At 51.6% G+C, this 20,825-nt stretch overlaps 1 protein-coding gene across 3 annotated transcripts in view; it reads left to right on the forward strand.

Moving 5' to 3' along the window:
- DNAJC7 (DnaJ heat shock protein family (Hsp40) member C7) overlaps window positions 1–20,825 on the forward strand; it is an 838,484-nt gene that overhangs the window by 612,511 nt on the left and 205,148 nt on the right. For all 3 annotated transcript variants that reach the window (XM_069634491.1, XM_069634489.1, XM_069634490.1), the window contains one exon: window positions 7,025–7,171. In XM_069634491.1, the coding sequence (XP_069490592.1) occupies window positions 7,025–7,171 (147 nt within the window). The remainder of the gene's footprint in view (window positions 1–7,024; window positions 7,172–20,825) is intronic.

The following is a 20,825-nucleotide window of genomic DNA, read 5'->3' on the forward strand; positions in this document are numbered from 1 at the left end:
ATTCTCAGAAATGTGCCAATTCCTCCCACCTTGGAGACCTCCAGCTATTTTGCTACACTTTGGGACTTAGAACTTTTCAATTCAGTGCGTTTTCTGTGTTTATTTCTTTTGGTTATGGAGTCTAACAAACTCCATAGGCATCATCTTTTACAATTGTCACAAAGCACCTTCAGTGCAGTGACACAGGAAAGGGTTCTAGATTTCACAAAGTTTAAATACCTTCTCTGGGATAAACTGTTTGCCAGAGCAGTAAAGTGAAATTGACTTTACTTAGCATTGTAACTTTCTAGACCAGCACACGCTATCTTACAATAGAGTGCTGGAGGGGTTACCTCGTATGCCCTTTGTCTAGCTTCTCATGTAACATTTTTGTGTTACCCTTTCCTCACAGAATGGCTGGTGGCAGTGGTTTCGTTCCGAACTACCATGGTTTGCATTTACTGTGGCTGTACGCAGCTCCGGTAACGCTAAACGCGGGAGCCATCTTTTTCAAAATGGCGCAGAGCCATCTTTGACAAAATGGTCCCCGGTCTTTGTTTTTCGCCATGTCTTTGTGGAAAGGTCCTTCTAGGGAGTTTCTCTGCCCGCCAAACTAGGTTTGGTCTCTTTGTTCATTTTGCCTTTGGCAGGGTTTCTGAGTGAAACCCGCCTCTGGTTCCAGAGTGTCTGGGGTAGGCAGGAAGTGAGGGAGGTGCCCGAAACTCCCTGTGCTTAGTCTCCTAGGAGACCCAAATGCACTCTGTGGTGTTTGGTTGGCTAACTATCCGGCTAGGACAGCCACCCTGCTGGGTGAGTGACAGCTAGGCTGGAATGAATGGGAGAGAACTGAATAAAAGGCAAGTGTTTTGGCTTGGAAGGCAGAGTCAACCACTGAGCGAAAAAAACCCAAGAACTACTTTTTTGAGTTGGTGGGACCAATCGACTCCAAAGTAGGCCACCTGGACACCCATCTCGGAGCTGGTTTCCTCAGAGCTGCTGCAGGAAACCATCTAGCCAGGGAGAGGGACACCAGATTGTGTGCGTAACGAAGTGGGACTGACCAAGCCTGAGCCCCCTCAGCAGAGTGCGGGACCCCAGAAGCGAGCACAGTCCACCTTGACCGCCAGGAACCGCGTTGTTGCTATTTGCGGTATCTGAAATGTGAAACGGCCACTGAAAGTGAAGTTTGCCGGTTGTGAGTTTTGCAGTCCCCGTGCAGTGCAGGAGTCCCCCGACATCGTCCTTCTTGTCCCCACGACTGAGGCCCAGGAACAGTGAAATCTGCAGAGCTGCACACGAACAGAAGTAATCGGCTGCATCTTTTCTTCTTTACCAAGGTACTGTAAAACAAGTCTAAGAGAACTTGCCTCTTACTGTAGAAGTGCTTGTAACTTCCACACAAGTCTCATCAGCTTGTGGCCCTACATTTGATTCTTTTCATCAGAGGCTCCTAAGAACTTGTGCAAAGACTTTTCCATTTACTTACCAGAAGTGCTTTTTCCTATCCAAGACTTTTGCCCATTGACTTTGGCTTAGCCTATTGCATTGAATAACTCTTCTAGTGAACTCTAAAAGTATCTACACTGCTTAAGAAATGTGTGGCCTCTTGGGTTCTAATAACCTTTGCCTTTTACCAACTTTTAAAGAGTGTTCTGAATGCCAACAGTAAGATATTAATGCCCCCGGCACCCTTGTTACTGAAGTCACCTGTGGGTGTAGGTTGTCTGTGGGCCATCCCAAAAGGGTCTTGTCTGATTCAGAAACTCATGTACAGTATTGAAGTATATTGATGTGTTACTATTACATTGCTTCCTTCTGAAGAAGGCTTTATAACTGACTGATAAAGTATTGTTTATGCAAGAAACCTTGAGTGTAAGAGTTTATTTGAATACCTGTAACTGTGAATATTTGTGTAATTCCACTAGAGCTCACATTTCCCCTTTAAATAAGCCTGGCTGCTCAACACGCTACCAAAAGTGTGTAGTACAAGCTTATAACCAAAGGTTGGGTTGCCTATACATGTAGTCCTAGTTGTTTGTAGTGTTACCAGAGGGTACTGCATTCAAACTTTGCCTAACACTGTAGTGACTAGCTTACTCCTAGTCCATAGTTCCCTTACCTCCATACACCCGCCCGCCGTCCCCTCTAATAAGTATCCTCCATTATTGCTTAAAGGTCTCAGACCTGGCGATAGAAAAGGACTGAAGGGCGATGCACGGGCGGAGCTAAGGAGGGGCGGGGTTACAGCCACGTGCGTTACCCCACGTAAAAAGAGGACGACACATTTTTCAATTTGATGCTTTTTTACAAAAGTGCTCCGGTCCCGTCCCACAGGACGGATGTCCCAAAAGAATGGAGGAAAAGGGACTGTGGACTAGGAGTAAGATAGTCACTACGGTGAGTAACTTTGTTATTTTACTACACTTGTGCGTTTTTCTCGCAGACTGCGTTAGCACCCGTTATATCAAAATTTCCCTGGTCTTCTTTTTTTGCCATTTCTTGTTGGAAAGGTCCTTCTTGAGATTCTCTGCGCGTCAAACCAGGTTTGGTCCCTTTGTTCCCTTTGTCTTTGGCGGGATTCACGAGTGAAAACCGCCTCTGGCTCCAGTATGTCTGGCAGGGGCAGGAAGTGAGGGAGGTGCCCAAAACTCTGTGCTTAATCCCCTTGATTACTGGAATGCACCCAAATGTGATTGGCCAGCTGGCTGTCTGGCAAGGGCAGCCACCCTGCTGTGTGATTGACAGCTAGGCTGGAATTAATGGGAGAAACCTGCATAAAAGGCGAGGGGTTTGGAAGGCAGCCGACCACTGGACGAAGGAATCCGAAGAAGAACTTGGAAGAGACGCTTGCTTCAACTCCTGGACCATTGGTTTGCCCGGTGAAGCCCTGCTGCTGTGCTGAAGCTCCGAATTTGCCTAGACTAGAGAAGCCCTGCAAGGAAGACTTCTCCCCTTGAGTTGGTGGGACAAATCAACTCCTAGAGTAAGCCCGTCTGGACATCCTCTCGGAGCTTGCTGTATTTCCGCTGCTGGAACCGAAGTGCCACGGAGAGGAACACCAGATTGTGTGCGCGCTGCTTTTAAGTCAGACCAGAGTGCCAGGAAGATCCTCGACTTCCTGGTGCAGGACTGACTAAGCCTGAGCCACCTCAACAGTGCCGGACCCCAGAAGCGAGGAAAGTCTGAAGTGATATCAGAGAATCGCAGTGTTGCTATTTGCTGTCAAACGCGAGGAGCTGAAACACTGAAGGACCGCTGAATGGAAGTTTGCCTGTTGCTGACCTTCCTATTGCAGATCAGGAGTCCCCAGACATCCTCCCTCTTGTCCCCACGACTGAGGCTCAGGAACAACAGGATCTGCAGAGCTGTACAGGAACAGAAGCCAGCTGGAACCATTTAATCTAACCAGAGGTACTATAAAGTCTAAGAACTTGCCTCTTGTTGTGTGGCCTTGCTTACTCTCAGTTGAGACCTGTCTTGGTTACCCTGCAGGCCCTTCAAGTATTCTAGTTTCTACAAACAATTCTAAACATTGTGCAAGACGTTTTATCTACCTACAAAGATGATCTTCAGCTCCCCTAGACATTGTGCAATTAACACTGGCAGTCCTGGCTCCCTAAGTGATTCTTCTTACCTCTGACTCTGCATTATCTTTTTCCCAGGAAAGGGTTAATTTGCTGAACATTGGAAGGTTTCAAAAGTACTTACCTGTTTATGAATTATTTGTTAACCTTTGTTTTATTCCCCTATCTAACCTTTGCACCAAACTCTAGATTGCTCTAAATGTCCAGTGTCCCAGCTATTTAAGTCACCTGAGGATGTAGGAAGTGTCTGCTGCCATCCCCAAAGGGTATCATTTGATTTAGAGAAACTAAGTGTGTTCTGAAGTTTATTTTAAGTGTTACATGTTTTGCTCCCTTCTGAAGAAGGCTTATATAACTGGCTGTGAAATCAATTAATTGTTTTATCAAGAAACCTTGAGTGTAAGTGTTTATTTGAATAACTGTACTGTGAGACTGTCACAACATTACTGCTCACATTGACCCCTCTTGAGATGGGCCTGGCTGCTCAGCCACACTACCGACCTGTGTAGTTCAGACTTGTACCAAAGGTTGGGTCCCTATTGCCAGGAGGTCAAGGTTATTGTAGTGCACCCAAAGGGTACTGCATACAATCTTGCCTAACAAGGAGATTCCCCTCTTGAGATGGGCCTGGCTGCTCAGCCACACTACCGACCTGTGTAGTTCAGACTTGTACCAAAGGTTGGGTCCCTATTGCCAGGAGGTCAAGGTTATTGTAGTGCACCCAAAGGGTACTGCATACAATCTTGCCTAACAAGGAGATTGCAGTTGCACTTCGCGGCCTCATGGAATCCGAAGCGGGTTTCCCAGGCAGAACTAGTCGGCATCCCTCTGTCTTCTCCACCAGGACCTGATCTGGTGGAGCACAGACTGGGACCTGAGGCTAGGCAGACCATTCATTCAACCAGCCCCACAGGTTACCATCACCACAGACTCTTCGCTGGAGGGCTGGGGAGCTACCCTGGACAACCACAGTGTCCATGGACCTTCAGGGACAGGAGGCACATATCAACTGACTGGAGCTGATGACCATCTGGTTGGCTCTCAAGGCCTTCCTACTGCTCATCAGTGGCAAAATGATCCTCATTCAGACGGACAACTCAACCAGCATGTATTATATCAACAAGCAGGGTGGCAGCAGTTCACTTCTATGCACCCTAGCTGTCAGCATGTGGGAATGGGCCCTGGTGAACGACATATACTGGACGGCAATCCACCTCCCTGGGGAATCAAACCTGGAGGCGGGCAGGCTCAGCAGGTTGGGCGCAGACAATTACGAATGGCAATTGAATGATCAGGTCCCCCAGGGGATCTTCAACAGATGGGGTAATCTACAAGTGGACCCCTTTGCCACATGGTGCAACCGGAAGCGCCCACAGTTTGCATCCTGACGGGGTCACTGTCCCTGTCCCCTGGGAGATACGTTACAGATGCAGTGTAACAGCATGAACGCATATGCGTTCCCTACCACTCCCCTGGTCACAGGGTGATCTGCAAGATAAGGGAATCCCGGCACCTCAGAGTCTTTCTGGTAGCTCCTTGGTAGGCGAGGCCATGGTTATTGGAGCTGCTTAGCTTGTCGGATCACTGAGCCCAGCTCATCTATTGTTCCAGCAGGTGAGCAGGGTCATCCACCCGCCCTGCAGAAGTTTGCGCTGGCAGCCTGGTTCCTGAACAGGTCCAATTAAAGCATCCAAGTCTTTCCCAGGCTAACCTGGACAAGGAGCCAGTACAAAAGCAAGTTTACTAGGTTTTGCCACTGGGCGGTGTCCAAGGAGATCGATCCTCTCACATGCTCATTGGACTACGTACGATCCTTCTCTGCACACCTTGCACACTCGGGAGTGCAAATCGACACATGCCACACCTATTTGGTGGCCATCGGAGCCTACCGGAACTCGGAGGAGGTGATATTTTCATCCTGCGACCCGGTGGTGAAAAGACATTTGGTTGGCCTCACCAGGCTCTACCCGCTTATCAAGAAGCTACACCCGGTGTGGGACCTTAATGTAGTGTTGGGCTCCTTGGCGCACAAACCTTTCGTGCCAATGGCATCCGCGAACATCAGGCTGGTCACCATCAAGACAGCCCTCATGGTGGGTCTTAAGTCTACACGCAGGGTCAGTGAAATTCAGGCACTAGTCGCTTCAGAACCTTACAGTACTTTTTCCCAGAGACAAGGTGGTCCTTGGAACACACCCCGCGTTCTTGCTTAAAGTGGTATCTTCATTCCATCTAAATGAGCAGATGGTGTTACCTACCTTCTTCGAGGATCCTAAGGACGATGCTCAGAGGGTTTTGCATTGTCTGGATGCCGGTCGCATCCTGAAATTCTATCTGGACAGGACCAAGAGCGTCCGCAAATCGGAGGCTCTCTTCATCACCTTTGGGGGGTTGGGGGGGGTCAAGGCCAGGATATCGGGCATTTTAGGCCTCTATAGCAAGGTGGATGGTTTCGGCCATAAAGGAGGCCTATGAAGGGTAGCACAAGCCGCTTCCGGCAAACATGCATGCACATGCTGTCAGAGCCAAGGCCACGGCAGTCGCATTGCAGACGCATGTTCCATGGCCTGTCATCAGCAGGGTGGCCACATGGGCCACCCCTTTGGCCTTCTGCAAACACTGTTTGGATGCCGGCTCCAGGTCAGATGCAGCATTTGTACAGGCAGTACTAAAGAACTTGTTCCTTTAAGGAGGATCACCTCTCCACCCTGGTGCTACATTCAGTTGTAATCGGCCATACAGTATGGAGGAAAGGGGATGGGACATAGGAGTAATTATAAGTTACTCACCGTAGTGACTAACGTACTCCTAGTCCATAGTGCCCTTTCATCCATAGGTCCCACCATCCCCCCAGCCCCCTAATAAAACTGGTTTCATTAGGCAATGACATTGTACTTACATACATGAATATAACTAACTGGTGTATATAAAATAAATAACAATTTCACTATAACAAGTGTGTAAGAGTTTCTTTGGGTCTATGTATTTACTGAGTGCATTTTTCTCATCTACAGCTCACATCTCCCTCCTAAGATAAGCCTGGCTGCTCTGTCATACTACCAAAACCTTGAGTAGTACAGACTTAATCTAGAGGTTGGGGCCTGTATACCAAGGGATCGTTTTAGAACGGCTTACCGTAGGTAGACTTTAGAAAAACTCCCCTAACAGGAACATCGCTATTGCACTACATATTTACTGACTAAATGTACCTAGTTTGTATTTCTATACATGAGATGTAAATTGTTTATTTCAACATGGTAAGAAAAAATGCATTTGTATTTCGTTCCATGGAGGACTTTGTGCTGGAGGGAGAGATTGCGAGCAATAAATGGCAGTACTGTATCGTTCAGGCATCTGTAGTCATTAGTAAGCCACTTGGAACAAAAGATGATTGTATTTCTTTTCTTATTCTGTCTGAACAAAGAGCGCTTATCTTGTATGTGATGCTTTCTGTCTGCCAGAACACAAGCAGCTTCTCAAAAATGCACAGCTGGAATTGAAGAAAAGCAAACGGAAAGATTACTACAGAATCCTTGGCGTAGACAAGAATGCCTCTGAGGATGACATTAAGAAGGCCTACAGAAAAAGGGCATTGATGCACCATCCAGGTAAAGAAAGCAACTGTCCTGCTCAATACAAAGGGTATTGCCGCCTAGAGCGGGAACCATTTGGGCAGGACTGATTGATTAGAAATTGTAACCTCTGCAAATGTATATCAGTTAAATTCATATGCCTTTATGCAAGTTAGTAAATGTGTCCGGTCATAAATGTAATGATTAAATGTTTCATGTATCTTTATTCATGAATTTCTAGTTGCTTTTGAAATATTTTGATTGGTACAAATTGTGTTAAAATACTTGAAGATGTAAGTGTAACCTAAAACACCAACTTGGTAGGTTGAAGAAATGTTCAAACTTGCCCCCAGAAGTCTACAAGTTCTTTGCTATTTGGACATTAAGTAGATTGTCTGGCTTCGGATGCACTATATAAACAAGCATCTTCCAAGTTTTACTGGCTCAAACTCTATCAATTTGACTGGCTGGGTGCTATACTGTTCTATACAGAACTTGAAGAACATTTGAAGAAGTAAAATACATTGTCCGAAGCCCACCCCATCCACTGTCTAAATGGTCTTTGGGGAAAAGGAGGTGCTTGACAGATGTAGATGGTTGATCTTCTTGAAAAATATAGGATGTTAAATCAGCTTGGCAGTGGAGCACAAGAATGATGGCTCACACACCAGGATGCATTATCTTGAGTAGTTTCCACGCCGTAGCCTGCTGCAAGAGTAGAGTTCCAAACTAGTTGTGAAGGAGGGAGAGCTACATATTTAGGAGTACCTAAATCTCCATGAAGGTAGTTCTTGATGTATGGTCTATTCAACGATTTGGCATCTAAAGAGGATTTATTTCTTGAAAGCAGTTACTTAGCTGTTAACAATAGTTCTAATGTATCCTCCACCAAAAATAAACAACCCTCCGAAGCTTCTGTCATGGTGGCATAGGCTGCTCTTGTAGGCTACAAATGGCCTCAGTGGAATCTTTAGTGCCGAGCTGCCTTGTCCTCATCTGTGCCACCTGTGCTCAGATTTAAATGGCCCAAATTGAACACATGTTTTAAGGAGGATTCTTCTGTGCTTGAGGTAGGGCACCTCTTTCAACCTAAGCAAACAGGATTTCCTTGGATCACCTATTGCATAACTATTCCAGAGGAGATTTGGGTTCTTCTACATGAGACCAGTAAAGGTTGTGATTTTGACACACAGATGTCCTAACAGTTTTTGTGATTGACTGCTAAACCTGTAAGCCCCCTGCGGTTCCACAGTAACAGGAGTTCGAATTGTGGTGGTGACAGTGTCACATGCAAATGTTTTCCGGGCTTACATGCAGTGCTGTCCATTCGGTTATGGTGTAACTTATGCTGTGACAACAGCACAATACAGGCATTACATTCACTCTGTAGTGTGCTGGAAACACTGCAGTTGGCTCCAAGTGTCACCAGGCTTGTTGCAAGGTGTTAAGCCATAATTCCTATTTTGGGGAGTCTATAGCCACTTTTTGGGGGACCCTCAACTTGGTTTCCCCCCCTGTCTTTTTTTTTTCTTCTTTTTTAATGATTCCTTGATCTTTTTTGGTTGCCGAAGGGACTTCTCTGGTAGTCCCCCTGCGTTATGTACCTTTTTACCTCACCTAAGTTGCATGTCACCCCTGAAATGCCCAGTATCTGATTTCTGCCCTGGTGTCATTGAGAATTGGTTTTAGGGAGTAGGTTGGTGGTAGCTGTGCTTTAATTTTGCCTTCTGTTAAGATGGGTTCCCAAAATCCACCTCGGCAGAGGATTTTGGTAAGCCACCACCCTTTTGTGGTGTACAGGTAAGTGTGTGTGTAGACGAAGGATACTTTTTACAGGAGTCATCTTGTGGACTACAAACATTTATTGAATCAATGAAGAAACCGGTCTCTCCTACTTCTAAGGGGCTTTGAAAACTTTGGTGGGTTGTCAAAATGTCCATCAAAACGAAATGTTCTCTGTCCTCCGTCAGAAACCAACTAATCTAACCCAAACACTATAAACAAGTCTTTAAATAAAGTGAAGCTTGTTTCCTTCACCAGGAGAATGACTAAATTCTCCTGGTTTCTTGCTTCAGTCTCATAGTAGAAGTAACTCCTTCAATGTTCCATATCGAAGGACCAGGGGAATGACTACCTTTCCTGGTCCTTGTATGAAAGCTCGCCACAGTGGCCTTTAAGCACTTTTGTAGAAAACCTGGATTAGTACCTTTAACTCCTTCCAGGAAGTAGAAAAACCCATTTCCTTATTTGGTTTCCATTTACCACTCTGGTGAGGGTGATTACTCCCAATATACTCTGCTTGGGCTGTGCTGTTTGGCTGACCACTGCGACGAGGGAGAACTCCTGATGCTCTCTGGCTTAATCATATGGTTTGGGTTGTCACCACCGACTAGGAAGAAGGGTTCTGATGCACTCTGGCTTCTTTGTTTGGCTTCCCGGACCTCTCCATGTCCCCATTACCTTGTTCTCTGTTGGGACACGGCTCTGGTTCTTCCCGGGTTCGTCGATTGCTTCCTCTGGAATTTCTGACACCTGGCGGCTCTGTGGTAGGCTCTAGCCAGTGGTCTTGACACAGTTTCCAGACCTCACAGGCCACCTCTGTGGTCACGCTGCCGCCTCGATTACTTCTTCCTTCTGTTGAGTTGGCTCCCAGCTGGCTCCTGGGACGTTGTAGCAGCATCCAATTCTCTGCATTCACCTCCTGGAGGAACAGCTTCTCTGCATCTCTGGTCCACCCGGTTTGAATCTCCCAGGCAGGACTTGCATGATGCTGGCTTCCGCGATGAGGGCTCCCACGGTCTCCCTTTCTCCAGGCTGTATACCGGATTCTCTTCTTGAAGTCCTTTTTTGCTTTTTATCCCAGACAGCTGGTTCCTCCCCAGCAGACTGTCTGTTCTTGGTCTGTGAAAAGTCAGTTCATTCTTTCCTTGCTATCAATGAAGTGATCTTCTTGTTTGCCACCTCGTCCGAGTACTTAAGTGGTTTTGCAGGTTGTTGCTCCACATGTTTCTCTCACTCTTCTTTGTCCCAGTAGTACCAATATTGGGTATCGCAGTCACATTACCATAACGGATAGTATTGCTGTCAATTGACGAGGGAGGAGACAACAAGAGTGAGATTGTGTTTAGGTGTTTCGTGACAGTGTAATGCAAGGGTGTTTTCACAAATGGCCGTCCTTATCCCCAAGAGGGGGGGGGGGGGGGAGTCCATCCTTAGAATGTGCTCTCTTCTCCAGCATGGATTCACATGCTCATGAATATTCCCCGTCAGGCTGGGAATCCTCGGTAAAGAAAAAATCAGTTTTGAGGGGATTGGGTCCTCCGACGTATTCCATATCTGACAGGTAATGTCCACAGCTGTTCTGCTTCGGAAAATTTTCGGCGTCTGTGTCCTGCGTCAATGACGTCGATGCGCCGTCCCAGAGGACCTCCTCCGACGGCACCCGATGTGAGAAGTAGGACGCACGACGCCCGTAGCCTCAGTTGTTCCGTTTTTTCCGTGAACGTGTTCGCTTCGTGAATCTCGGTACGCCTCGACTCTTTGGAGTTTGTTGTATTCTTCTCGGTTCTTTGAACCTGTTCGGTTTTTGTTGAAACCTGTTTGTGACGATGTCTACCTCGTCTTCAATCCCGCGTCTGGGCTTCAAGAAATGCGGGGACTGTGGGTCCAAGATGTCAGTAACAGACTCGCACGACGCCTGCCTCTGGTGCCTCGGGGAGGCCCACGACACGGACGACTGTGTCGACTGCCAGTCGCTCACAGCCAAGGCCTTGCGGGAGCGCAAGAAGAAGTTATCAGTAGGTAGGGTGTCTAAGCCCAGGAAGTCTAGGTCTGTGGGGCTTTCGACGGATGATTCAATAGGCGACTCTCCGCGTCATCGTCGGAGGTCCAGTGGGTCTCCTTCCAGGAGTCGGTCTCGCCACTCCTCTGCCTCTTTGAGGCATTCCTGGAAGCACCGGCATCGGTCGCCTTCTCTGTCCTCTTCCGAGGACTCCGCCCGTCGGCAGGTCGCTTATCCCACCATGCAAGCGACACCGGAGGAATGGGCTTCCTTCGGGAAGAAGATGTTGGCGATTCTTGAATCGCAGGGCACCGGTCCGTCCACGCCTCCGATTGGGGTCGGTCGTGATCGGTCAAGAGACACCACTCGCACGCCTTTGGGCTCGGGTGGTTGGCATGGTTCGCGGGAGAGGTCCCGCTCAGACAAGGGTAACCGTTCTCGCCATGCCCGTTCCAGGTCCCGGTCCTCGACGCGCTCGAGACCGCGTGATCCTGTGCCGTCTTCGAGGAAGATGTCGACGCCTGTGGCGCCGAGGTCGTCGACGACCTCTCTCGAGGCACCGCTTTCGAGGGGGTCGTCGACACTGTTGGCGCCTAGGTTGTCCGACATCCCAGAGCCCTGGCTTCGAGGCCTGTGTCGACGCTGGCGGCGCTGCGGCTGACGCCGACGCCGATTCGCTCGATGCCGGCGCTGACTCGTTCAGCGCCTTCGCCTTTCGAGGCGGTGGTGTCAGAGGGGCCCTGTGGCACGGGGGTAGCCCCTAGAAAGGCTCTGGCTAAGGTCAGGCATAGCTTTGGTCCCCAGGTGTCTTCCTCTCACCGCCTGGAGTACATTTCAGAGGGTGATGAGGGCTCTGATGAGGGCATGGTTCTGGTTACGGTGCCTGATGAGCTTCTCTCGGGACATAGCCAATTTGATGACCTGAGGCAGTCACTGCATGATGCCAGTGGACTGGACACCTCTCCGGAGGTGGAGTTTTGTAGGCCGGAGCCTGGCACTCATGCCGATTCTTCGTACCGGCGCCTTATGTCTCGGGTCACCGAGTACTTGGGATGGTCTTGAGTTTGTTCAGGATGATCTCACGGACATCCTTGATTTTGGTCCCCCCACTGACCCGGTACTGCCGTTTCATATGGCTCTGCAGAGAAGGGTGGCGGCGGCAGCTTGGACTGCTCCGGAGAGTCTCCCGACAGTGGGCAAGTCTTTGTTGCGAAAATACCGTCCAGCCAGTAGTGACACCTGCTACTTGTCCAGGCACCCCACTCCGGAGAGTTTGGCGGTGCAGGCCGCTATGGTCCCGGCAAAGCAGGCGTTGTATCCTACCATCCCTCCGGATAGGGACGACAAACAATTTGATGGCTGGGCGAAGAAAGTGTTTTCTTCAGGTGGTATGGCGCTTCAGGCGGCCAACTCCGTATGTGCCTTGTCTCGTTTCACACACACTCTGTGGAACCGTGTTGCATTAGCGGCTGAACATATTCCTGAAGGGGACGAACAGGATGGTTTCCTTGCTATGGTTCAGGATGGCAAGGATGCCATGTGTGAGGCCGTTCAGTCGGGTTTGGACATGGCAGATTGTGTCAGCCGGTCCATGGCGGCGAGCACCGTAATACGCAGGTTTGTGTGGTTGCGGAAGTCGGGGTTCGCTCCTGATGTGCATTCCCGGCTCCTCAACATGCCCTTTGACGGTGAACATCTTTTTGGCAGCAAGGCTGACGAGAGCCTTGAGAGGTTGCAGACCTCCAAAGCTGCAGCGAAGAAGTTGGGCGCTGCAGTTCGACAACCTCCGCCTTTTCGTCCTAGGGGACAGCAATGGAGGGGTGGTTCCTTTCGCTATTACTCGTCCTTCAGTAAAGCGAGAGGAGCTGTCGGTCAAAGAGGCCACCGTAAGAGTGCCAGAGGTGGAAAACAGGGTACTCTAGGTGCCAAGGCCGCTTGGGCAGTTGCCTCTTTGCCCTCAGGCAATGCCGCAGCCGCTACCACTTAGTCATGAGGCCAGGTCCCATGGTTCGCCGGTTGGGGGGGGGGAAGGCTGGCACAGCATCTTGTAGAGTGGCGTGCCATTACTTCAGATGTGTGGGTTCTGGAGATCATAGCCCACGGCTACTGTCTTCCCTTTCGGCAGAGGCCTTGCGACAATCCACCTGGGAACCTCTCTTTGAAGAGTCCAGATCCGCTCCTTGCACAGGAAATTCAAGCCCTGCTGGAGAAAGGCGCCATAGAACTGGTGCCTGTAGCGGAGAGCAACAAGGGATGGTATTACCCTTATTTTTTGATTTCGAAGAAAGACGGGGGATTGAGACCCATCATGGACTTGCGCGGTTTGAACAAACTCCTCAGGAAGGACAAGTTCAAGATGGTTACTCTCTCTCAAGTCCTCCAGGCCCTTCAACTTCAGGACTGGTTGGTGTCTCTCGACCTCAAGGATGCTTACTTCCATGTGCCGATCCATCCCAAGCAGAAGAAGTACCTAAGGTTCGCGGTTGGCGACTCGCACTTTCAGTTTCGGGTCCTACCGTTCGGATTGACCTCCGCCCCGAGGGTTTTCACCAAGTTCATGGTGGTGGTGGCAGCGCATCTCAGGAAAGGGGGGATTCACGTCTACACCTACCTGGACGATTGGTTGATCAGGGGGAGCTCTCCCGAGCAAGTCCTGGATCATCTGTCCGTCACCTGCCACTCCCTTCACAGGCTGGGCTTCTCCCTCAATTTAAAGAAGACCCATTTGACGCCAACACAGCGGCTCCAGTACATCGGAGCAGTGCTCGACACATCTCTGGGGCTGTTTTTTCCTCCCCAGGTGAGGGCTCTTCACATTCAGCAGATGGTGCACAAGTTTCAACTTGCCCAGACGCTCCCGGCGTTCGAGTTCTTGAGGTTGCTCGGCCTCATGGCATCCTGCATTCTTCTGGTGCCAGAGGCTCGTCTGCAGATGAACACTCAAGATGCAGTGGTCGCAATCTTACGGCAGGATGGCGGACCCTGTTCAGGTGCCGCCCTCGGTCGCCCAGGACCTTCTGTGGTGGGCTGTCGAAGGTAATCTGATGAAGGGGGCCCCGTTTTGGCTTCCCTGGCCAGAGCTGATGATCGTGATGGACGCATCCCTCACGAGTTGACAGCGGTCGTTGGTCTCCGTCGGAGTCAAGACTCCATATCAATCTGTTGGAGCTGAGGGCCGTCAGGCTAGCCCTGAAGGCTTTTCTGCCGACTGTGCGAGAAAGGGTGTCCTGATCCTAACGGACAACACGGTGGCCATGCACTACCTCAACAAAAAGGGGGGGGGCAGGGTCACTTCCTCTGTGCAGGGAGGCGATGCAGCTCGAGTTCTGGGCCATCCAGCAGGAAGTTTTGATCTCGGCTGTTCATCTGGCCGGGGACGACAACGAGACGGCGAACGCTCTGAGCAGGCAGAGCACGATCTCTCACGGGTGGGAGCTGGCTCAGGAGCTTCTCCTCGAGATCTTCGCCCTTTGGGGGACCCCTCAAGTGGATCTCTTCGCCTCCAGTGTCAACCGGAAGTGCAAAAGGTTTTGCTCGCAGGAATTTCCTCCAAAAGGAGCCTTAGGAGACGCGTTCGTGGTGGAGTGGTCGTTCCCACTGCTCTACGCGTTTCCTCCAGTCCCCGTCATCCCGCAAGTACTGCGGAGGTTCGGTTCCCGGATGATCCTCATTGCACTGGCGTGGGCTCGGAGGACGTGGTACCCGGACCTTCTCGACTTGTCCATCTGCCCTCCGCGTCGTCTTCCCTCATGGGAGGGGGTCAGGTTCTCCATCCAGAGGTCAGATCCCTCAACCTTCACGCTTGGCTTCTGAAAGGTTGAGGTATAAGGATTCGGACCTCCCTGAAGACGTGTTGGAGGTGTTGCTCTCGGCCAGACGGCCGGCAACAAAGTCTCTGCCGTTGGCATACATTCTGCGACTGGCGCAGAGTTAAGAATGTGGATGCTTTTGAGTGTAACATTCCCATGTTTCTGTCTTTTTTGCTTTCCTTGGCCCACAGAGGCTTGCAAGTGGGTACCATTAAAGGTTACCTGGTGGCGCTGTCCATATTTAAGCGCTCGTCTGAAGAATGTTCCTATTTTAAGATTCCTTTAATTTCTCAGTTTTTGAAAGGGCTCACTAATGTGTTCCCTCCGTCACCTTTTCTGGTGCCCGGTTGGGATTTGGACCTTGTTCTTAAGTTTCTTATGGGTGCTCCGTTTGAGCCTTTACATTCTTGCCCTTTGAGACTGTTCACTCTTAAAACTGTGTTTTTGGTTGCGGTTACTTCTGCTCGCAGAGTGAGTTACAGGCACTTTCAGTTAAGCCACCCTTCACTGTGTTTCATAAGGACAGGGTTGTCCTTCGAGTTCGTCCTTCCTTTCTTCAAGGTGGTTTCGGAATTTCATTTGAGCCAGGTGTTTCTTCCGGCGATCTATCCTACTCCACGTCCTGGTAAGGAAGAGGAGAGGCTCCATAGGCTTGATCCTAGGAGAGCGTTCAGCTTTTATATTTCGCGCATGTCCCGGGTCAGAGTGGTCGATCAACTTTTCATTGGTTACGCTGGAAAGGGTTTGGGACAAGCTGTGAGGAAACTGACTTTGTCTCGTTGGATTATTTTAGCTATCTCTGAGTGTTACCGCTTGGAGGGGTAAGGACCCCCCGGCTGGCTTGCAGGCCCATTCTACCAGGGGAGTGGCTGCGTCTACTGCCCTGCAGAGGGGTGTTTGTATTCGTCACATCTGTGATGCAGCCACCTGGACTTCGGTACATACTTTTGTACATCACTACTCCCTCGATTCCATCCGAGGGCAGGATCTGGCCTTTGGCAAGGCAGTCCTTTGTTCCGCAATTTGATTGGGCATGCTAAATTTGTGTTCTAAATTCTTTTCCCACCTCCTTGCTTGGTACTGCTTTGGGAATCTGTCATAGATATGGAATACGTCGGAGGACCCAATCCCCTCGAAGAACAAGTTACTCTCTTACCTGGTAACGTTCTTTCGATGGGATGGTCCGACGACGTATTCCATATCGCTCGCTCCCTACCTTCCCCGCTGCAGAATTTCAGCGATTGCAGCTTGCGTTCCGCAAGGCCTTGTGTGTCTGACTGGCAGAAAACTGGTGTCACAATTTCTGGGGGAAAAAGGTACAACTGAGGCTACGGGCGTCCTACTTATCACATCGGGCGATGTCGGAGGAGGTCCTCTGGGACGGCGCATCGACGCAGACGGCGAAAATTTTCCGAAGCAGCACAGCTGTGGACATTACCTGTCATAGATATGGAATACGTCGTCGGACCATCCCATCGAAAGAACGTTACCAGGTAAGAGAGTAACTTGTTCTTCAGTTTCGTTTCTGAACTGTCTTTCTACTAGCAACCAATCACTGGTCTCTGGGTCATACTGCCCCCAGCCAATGACTGCCTTCTACCTAAGCCCCTCCTCTGGCAGCCATCTTCCGATTTTTACCGCACATTCAAGTGTTGAGAGTCCTCGTGCTTAGCTCTCGAGCTTTTTCTGCGTATTGCGTTTTTTTAAAGTTTACTCTTATTTTTTCAGTCAATTCGAGCCTCAAGCTCCACCGCTTCTTCCGATTAACGGGGACCTGTTTTGGAAATTTCTAGGCTCCTCAAGGGCGAATTTTCATCGAATTCCACTTCTTGGAGGATTCTGGAAGATCTTTGAGGCCTACCCCGCATGGAAATGGCCCAGGACAAAGGAGATTCGATGCCCACTGGATCCAAGCTGTTTAGGAACTGCCCAGGATGTAGACTGCAGAACATCTTTGAGGAGGAACACTCCCAGTGCCTCTACTGCCTGCACCCCGACAAGTCGCACGTGGAGGAGGACTGTGCGTTTTGCAAGAACATGTCCATCCGGACCATGAAGGACCGTCAGAAACGAATCTGGCTGGCTGGATGCGAAGAGCCCAGCAGCCGGTGAGAAGAAGTACGAGCGGTCTTCTAAGACCTTTGAGGGTGCTCTGGCGATGGGGGCCCAACAAAAGGCAAAGCACTGCGAGTCTGCGGGCACCGGGAGCGCCGTTGGTTTGGGCTCCTCGGCTGCCAGGCAGGGCGCGATGTCACTGATGCAGTCAACCACGAGCCAACGCTCCGGCTCGGTGAAAAGGAAGTCTGAGAACCCGGGTACGCTTCGGGAGAAGCCCCGGCCGATTCCGACAGAGAAAGCCAAGGGGGAGCGAGGCGGTGACCCTCCCCCCACAGTGCAGGCCTCAGACGCGCCCAAGGTCATGAAGGCCCAGATTCACCTGGCTAAGGCCTCGATTGAGGGAGTCGGGGTGGCCCTGGCAAAGCCTGCAGAGGCAACCCCAGTGGAGGCGACTTCCCGCAGGGAATTGACTTTCCAACCTATCGAAAAGACCCCCGTGAAACCCTGGGATGAGGAGGGGGCAGGGGTTGGGCACGGTAGCCCTAACGGACTCAGATACCTCCTCCGTCGGGGAGTCCTGCAAACAAGCGGAGGAGAGTCCATCCTCCCCCACCCTTCCATCCTTCACCTCCATCCCTCCGCCGAGGGATGAGACGGCGGCGATGGGGATGGATGACGGAATGGATCGCCCGTCGCCTCCCGCCCCTGCTTCCCCTCCCGACGAAATTGGCTCCTTTCACACCATGATCGCCAGGGCCTCAGAGCTCTTCCAGCTGTGCCCCGAGGAGCAGAAGAATTTCTTTACCAACGACAGGAAGCCAAGAGGAAAACCGTACTCTGTCCCGCTGTTCGACAACATCTGGGACGTAGGGCTGTCCTTTCTGAAGAACCTGTCCACGGCCCCTGCGAAGAGAGACCGGTACAAGAAGTACCGGGTCCCAGATTCCACTCCTATGTGCCTCAAGGCGCAACCAACCCTGGATTCAGTAGTCTCCGCGGCAGCCAAGAAGAAAGCGGCAGGGGCGACGGCTTCATCTTATGCTTCCCTGCCGGATGGTGAGGGGAAGAAGCTAGATGCCATGGGACGTCGGGTCATCTCGTCAGCAGCGACGACCATGAAGGCGGCCAACGCCCTTCCGATCATGGCCGATATGATGGGGAGCTGTGGTTCAAGATCGCTCCTATCCTGGACTTCCTCCCAGATGTCAAGAGGGCGGAAGCCCTTGAAATCTTGCAAGAGGGTGAGGTGGCTTCGGATCACGGCATCACGGTAGCCACGGATATCGCAGATACTGTGTTTAGTCAGATGGGCAACAGAGTTTGCCTTTGCCGGCGCGGCTGGCTCAGGGCTACCGACTTCCGTCCGGACGTGCAGACCAGGGTACTGGACATGCCCTTCGACGGAAACAACCTGTTTGGCAAAGCAGTGGACGAGTCACTGCAGGCCATGAAGGCGGACACCGAGACAGCCCGTGCCTTGGGCACTCCATCAGCGACGGCCGTCCTTTCGGACCTCCGGAGGCAAATCTCAAGGTGCCTCCAAAGGATTCGGCGGCAGTTCCTCGTTCCGCCAGGTGGCCCGCTCCTCGTTGCAGAAAGCATATAGAGGCCGCAGCAAGGCAAGTGGATGCTGTCGTCACCAAGAAGCCCAGGGTGGCAAGGCCTCGGCGAAACAGGACTGAACGAGCCGTGACGTCAGGCCCCCACCTGAGCACCCCGGTGGGAGGCCGGCTGGCGAACTTCGTCGGCGTGTGGGAGTCCATCTCCACCGACCGTTTGGTGTTGGATGCCCTGGCCCTCGGGCACACTCTGGAGTTCCAAAGGCAGTGCCCCTGTTTCCCACCTGTGGCCAGGCAAGAAAACCACGTTCCACAGCTGTTTCTGGAGGTACAAGCCATGCTGAGAGAGGACGCGATAGAACTCGTCCCAAAGAGACTCCGGAGTATACTCGCGGTACTTCCTCGTCCGAAAGAAGACTGGCGGCCCATCCTAGACCTTCGCCGCCTCAACAAATGCATCAAATCCCAGAAGCTACAGATGGTTACCCTTCAGCACGTGCTGGGACAGCTGGAGGAAGGCGACTTCCTGTTGTTGCTGGACTTGGAGGATGCCTACTTCCACATCCCCCATAGACAAAGGACATCGAAAGTTCCTACGATTCGTGGTCCAAGGGTGGCACTACCATTTCAAGGCCCTGCCCTTTGGGTTTAAGTCAGCGCCAAGGGTCTTTAGAAAGTGCCTGGCACCGGTGGCGGCGTGGCTGGGCTGCAGGGGATCCACGTATACCCCTACCTGGACGATTGGCTCATCCGAGCAAAGTCGAGAGAACTCACCGTCGACCACACAGCGAAGACAGTCTGCCTGCTCACGGAACTGGGATTCTCGATCAACTTTGCGAAGTCCCACTTGGTACCCTTGCAGGACGCCCTGTTCCTGGGAGCCAGACTCGACACAGTGGCGCGGTTGGCTACACTGTTGGAGGAGAGGACGAAGGCCATCCTGGGCAAGGTTCAACGGCTGTTGACCATGGAAGTGGCCAGGGTGAGGTCCATCAAGTCCCTGTTCGGCATGATGTCATCGTGCATATACCTTGTGTGTCTGTGCTGGTTGCGGATGCAGCCACTGCAGGAGTTCCTCAACGCCCATTGGATGCAAGTGGTGGGAAGCTTCGAAGACCAGATCTCCCTCAATGAGACTGTCAAGCGATCCGGTGGTGGGGCACCTGCGCGCATCTCTCGGCGGGCATGGATTTCCAGACCCCAGCGCATCAGGAAACTGACGGACGCCTCCCTGGAGGGATGGGAAGCGCACACCAGAGATCTCCACGCAAGTGGCCTTTGGCTCCCGGAGAGGTCCCTGCACATAAACGTCCTGGAGCTCCGGGCCGCATTCTGGGCGCCTCCGATCTTTCCTTCCGTTCCTCAAGGGCAACGTGGTACGGGTCTTCACCGACAACACCACCACGATGTTCTGCATCCGGAAACAGGGGGGCACCAGATCCCCAGCCCTATCCAAGGAAGCGCAGGATCTGTGGCACTGGGCCGTCGCCCAGGGGATGTTCTTGGTACCTCTTCATCTGGCAGGAGTAAAGAACACTGTCGCCGACTCACTCAGAAGGGATCTGCGCTCTTACCACGAGTGGGAGCTTCAGCAGGATCAAGTGGATCTCCTATTCCGACAGTGGGGCACTCCCCAGATCGATCTGTTCGCGACGGCGACGAACACCAAGTGCCGGAGGTTCGCCAGCAGGTTTCCCCAACCGGGTAGCATGGGCGATGCATTATCCTTCCCCCTGGGACGGCCTGTTCCTGTATGCGTTCCCACCGTTGCTTCTGCGACTCATCAGTCAATTCAGACTGTCCCGGTGCAGGATGATCCTCGTTGCACCGGCGTGGCCGAGGCTGATATGGTTCCCGGACCTTCTGGACATGTCAGCGTCCCACCCCGTCTGCACCCCCCCCCCCCGAAAGTCAAACTGCCGATGGACGTGGATCTTCTCGCCAGGGAAGGAGATGCCATCCTATATCACGACCCGGGATCGCTGAACCTGCAGGCCTGACTCCTGCAGCACTAGAGTTCTAAGGCTACGATATCCCGGCGGACTGCAAGGAGGTGCTTGCAAAGGCCAGGGCGTCCTCGACTCTTAAGTGCTATGGACATAAGTGGAAGAGGTTCTGTCTGGTGCGGTGCACAGAAGATCAACCCTCAACGGATTACGGCCCCTCAAGTGCTGCCGTACTTGCTGTCGCTGGCCAAGGCGGGGCTGGCACATGCCTCCATGAAAATCCATCTGGCGGCTATCTCTCGCCACACCAGAACGCCGGGGCGGTCGTCGCTGTGGTCTCATCGCCTGGTGAAGGAGTTCATGAAAGGGCTGTTCTGCTCGCTCCCGCCGATGAAGGTTCCGGCCCGAGCGTGGGAGCTCGTTGTGGTGCTGACCAGGCTCATGGGTCCGCCATTCGAACCCTAAATTCCTATCGTGGAAGACAGCGTTTCTTGTGGCCATCGCCTCCGCACGACGAGTGGGAGAGATCCAGGCCCT

This window comes from Ambystoma mexicanum, chromosome 13 (assembly GCF_040938575.1).
Source record: "Ambystoma mexicanum isolate Mex_15411 chromosome 13, UKY_AmexF1_1, whole genome shotgun sequence".
Classification (NCBI taxonomy): Eukaryota; Metazoa; Chordata; class Amphibia; order Caudata; family Ambystomatidae; genus Ambystoma; species Ambystoma mexicanum.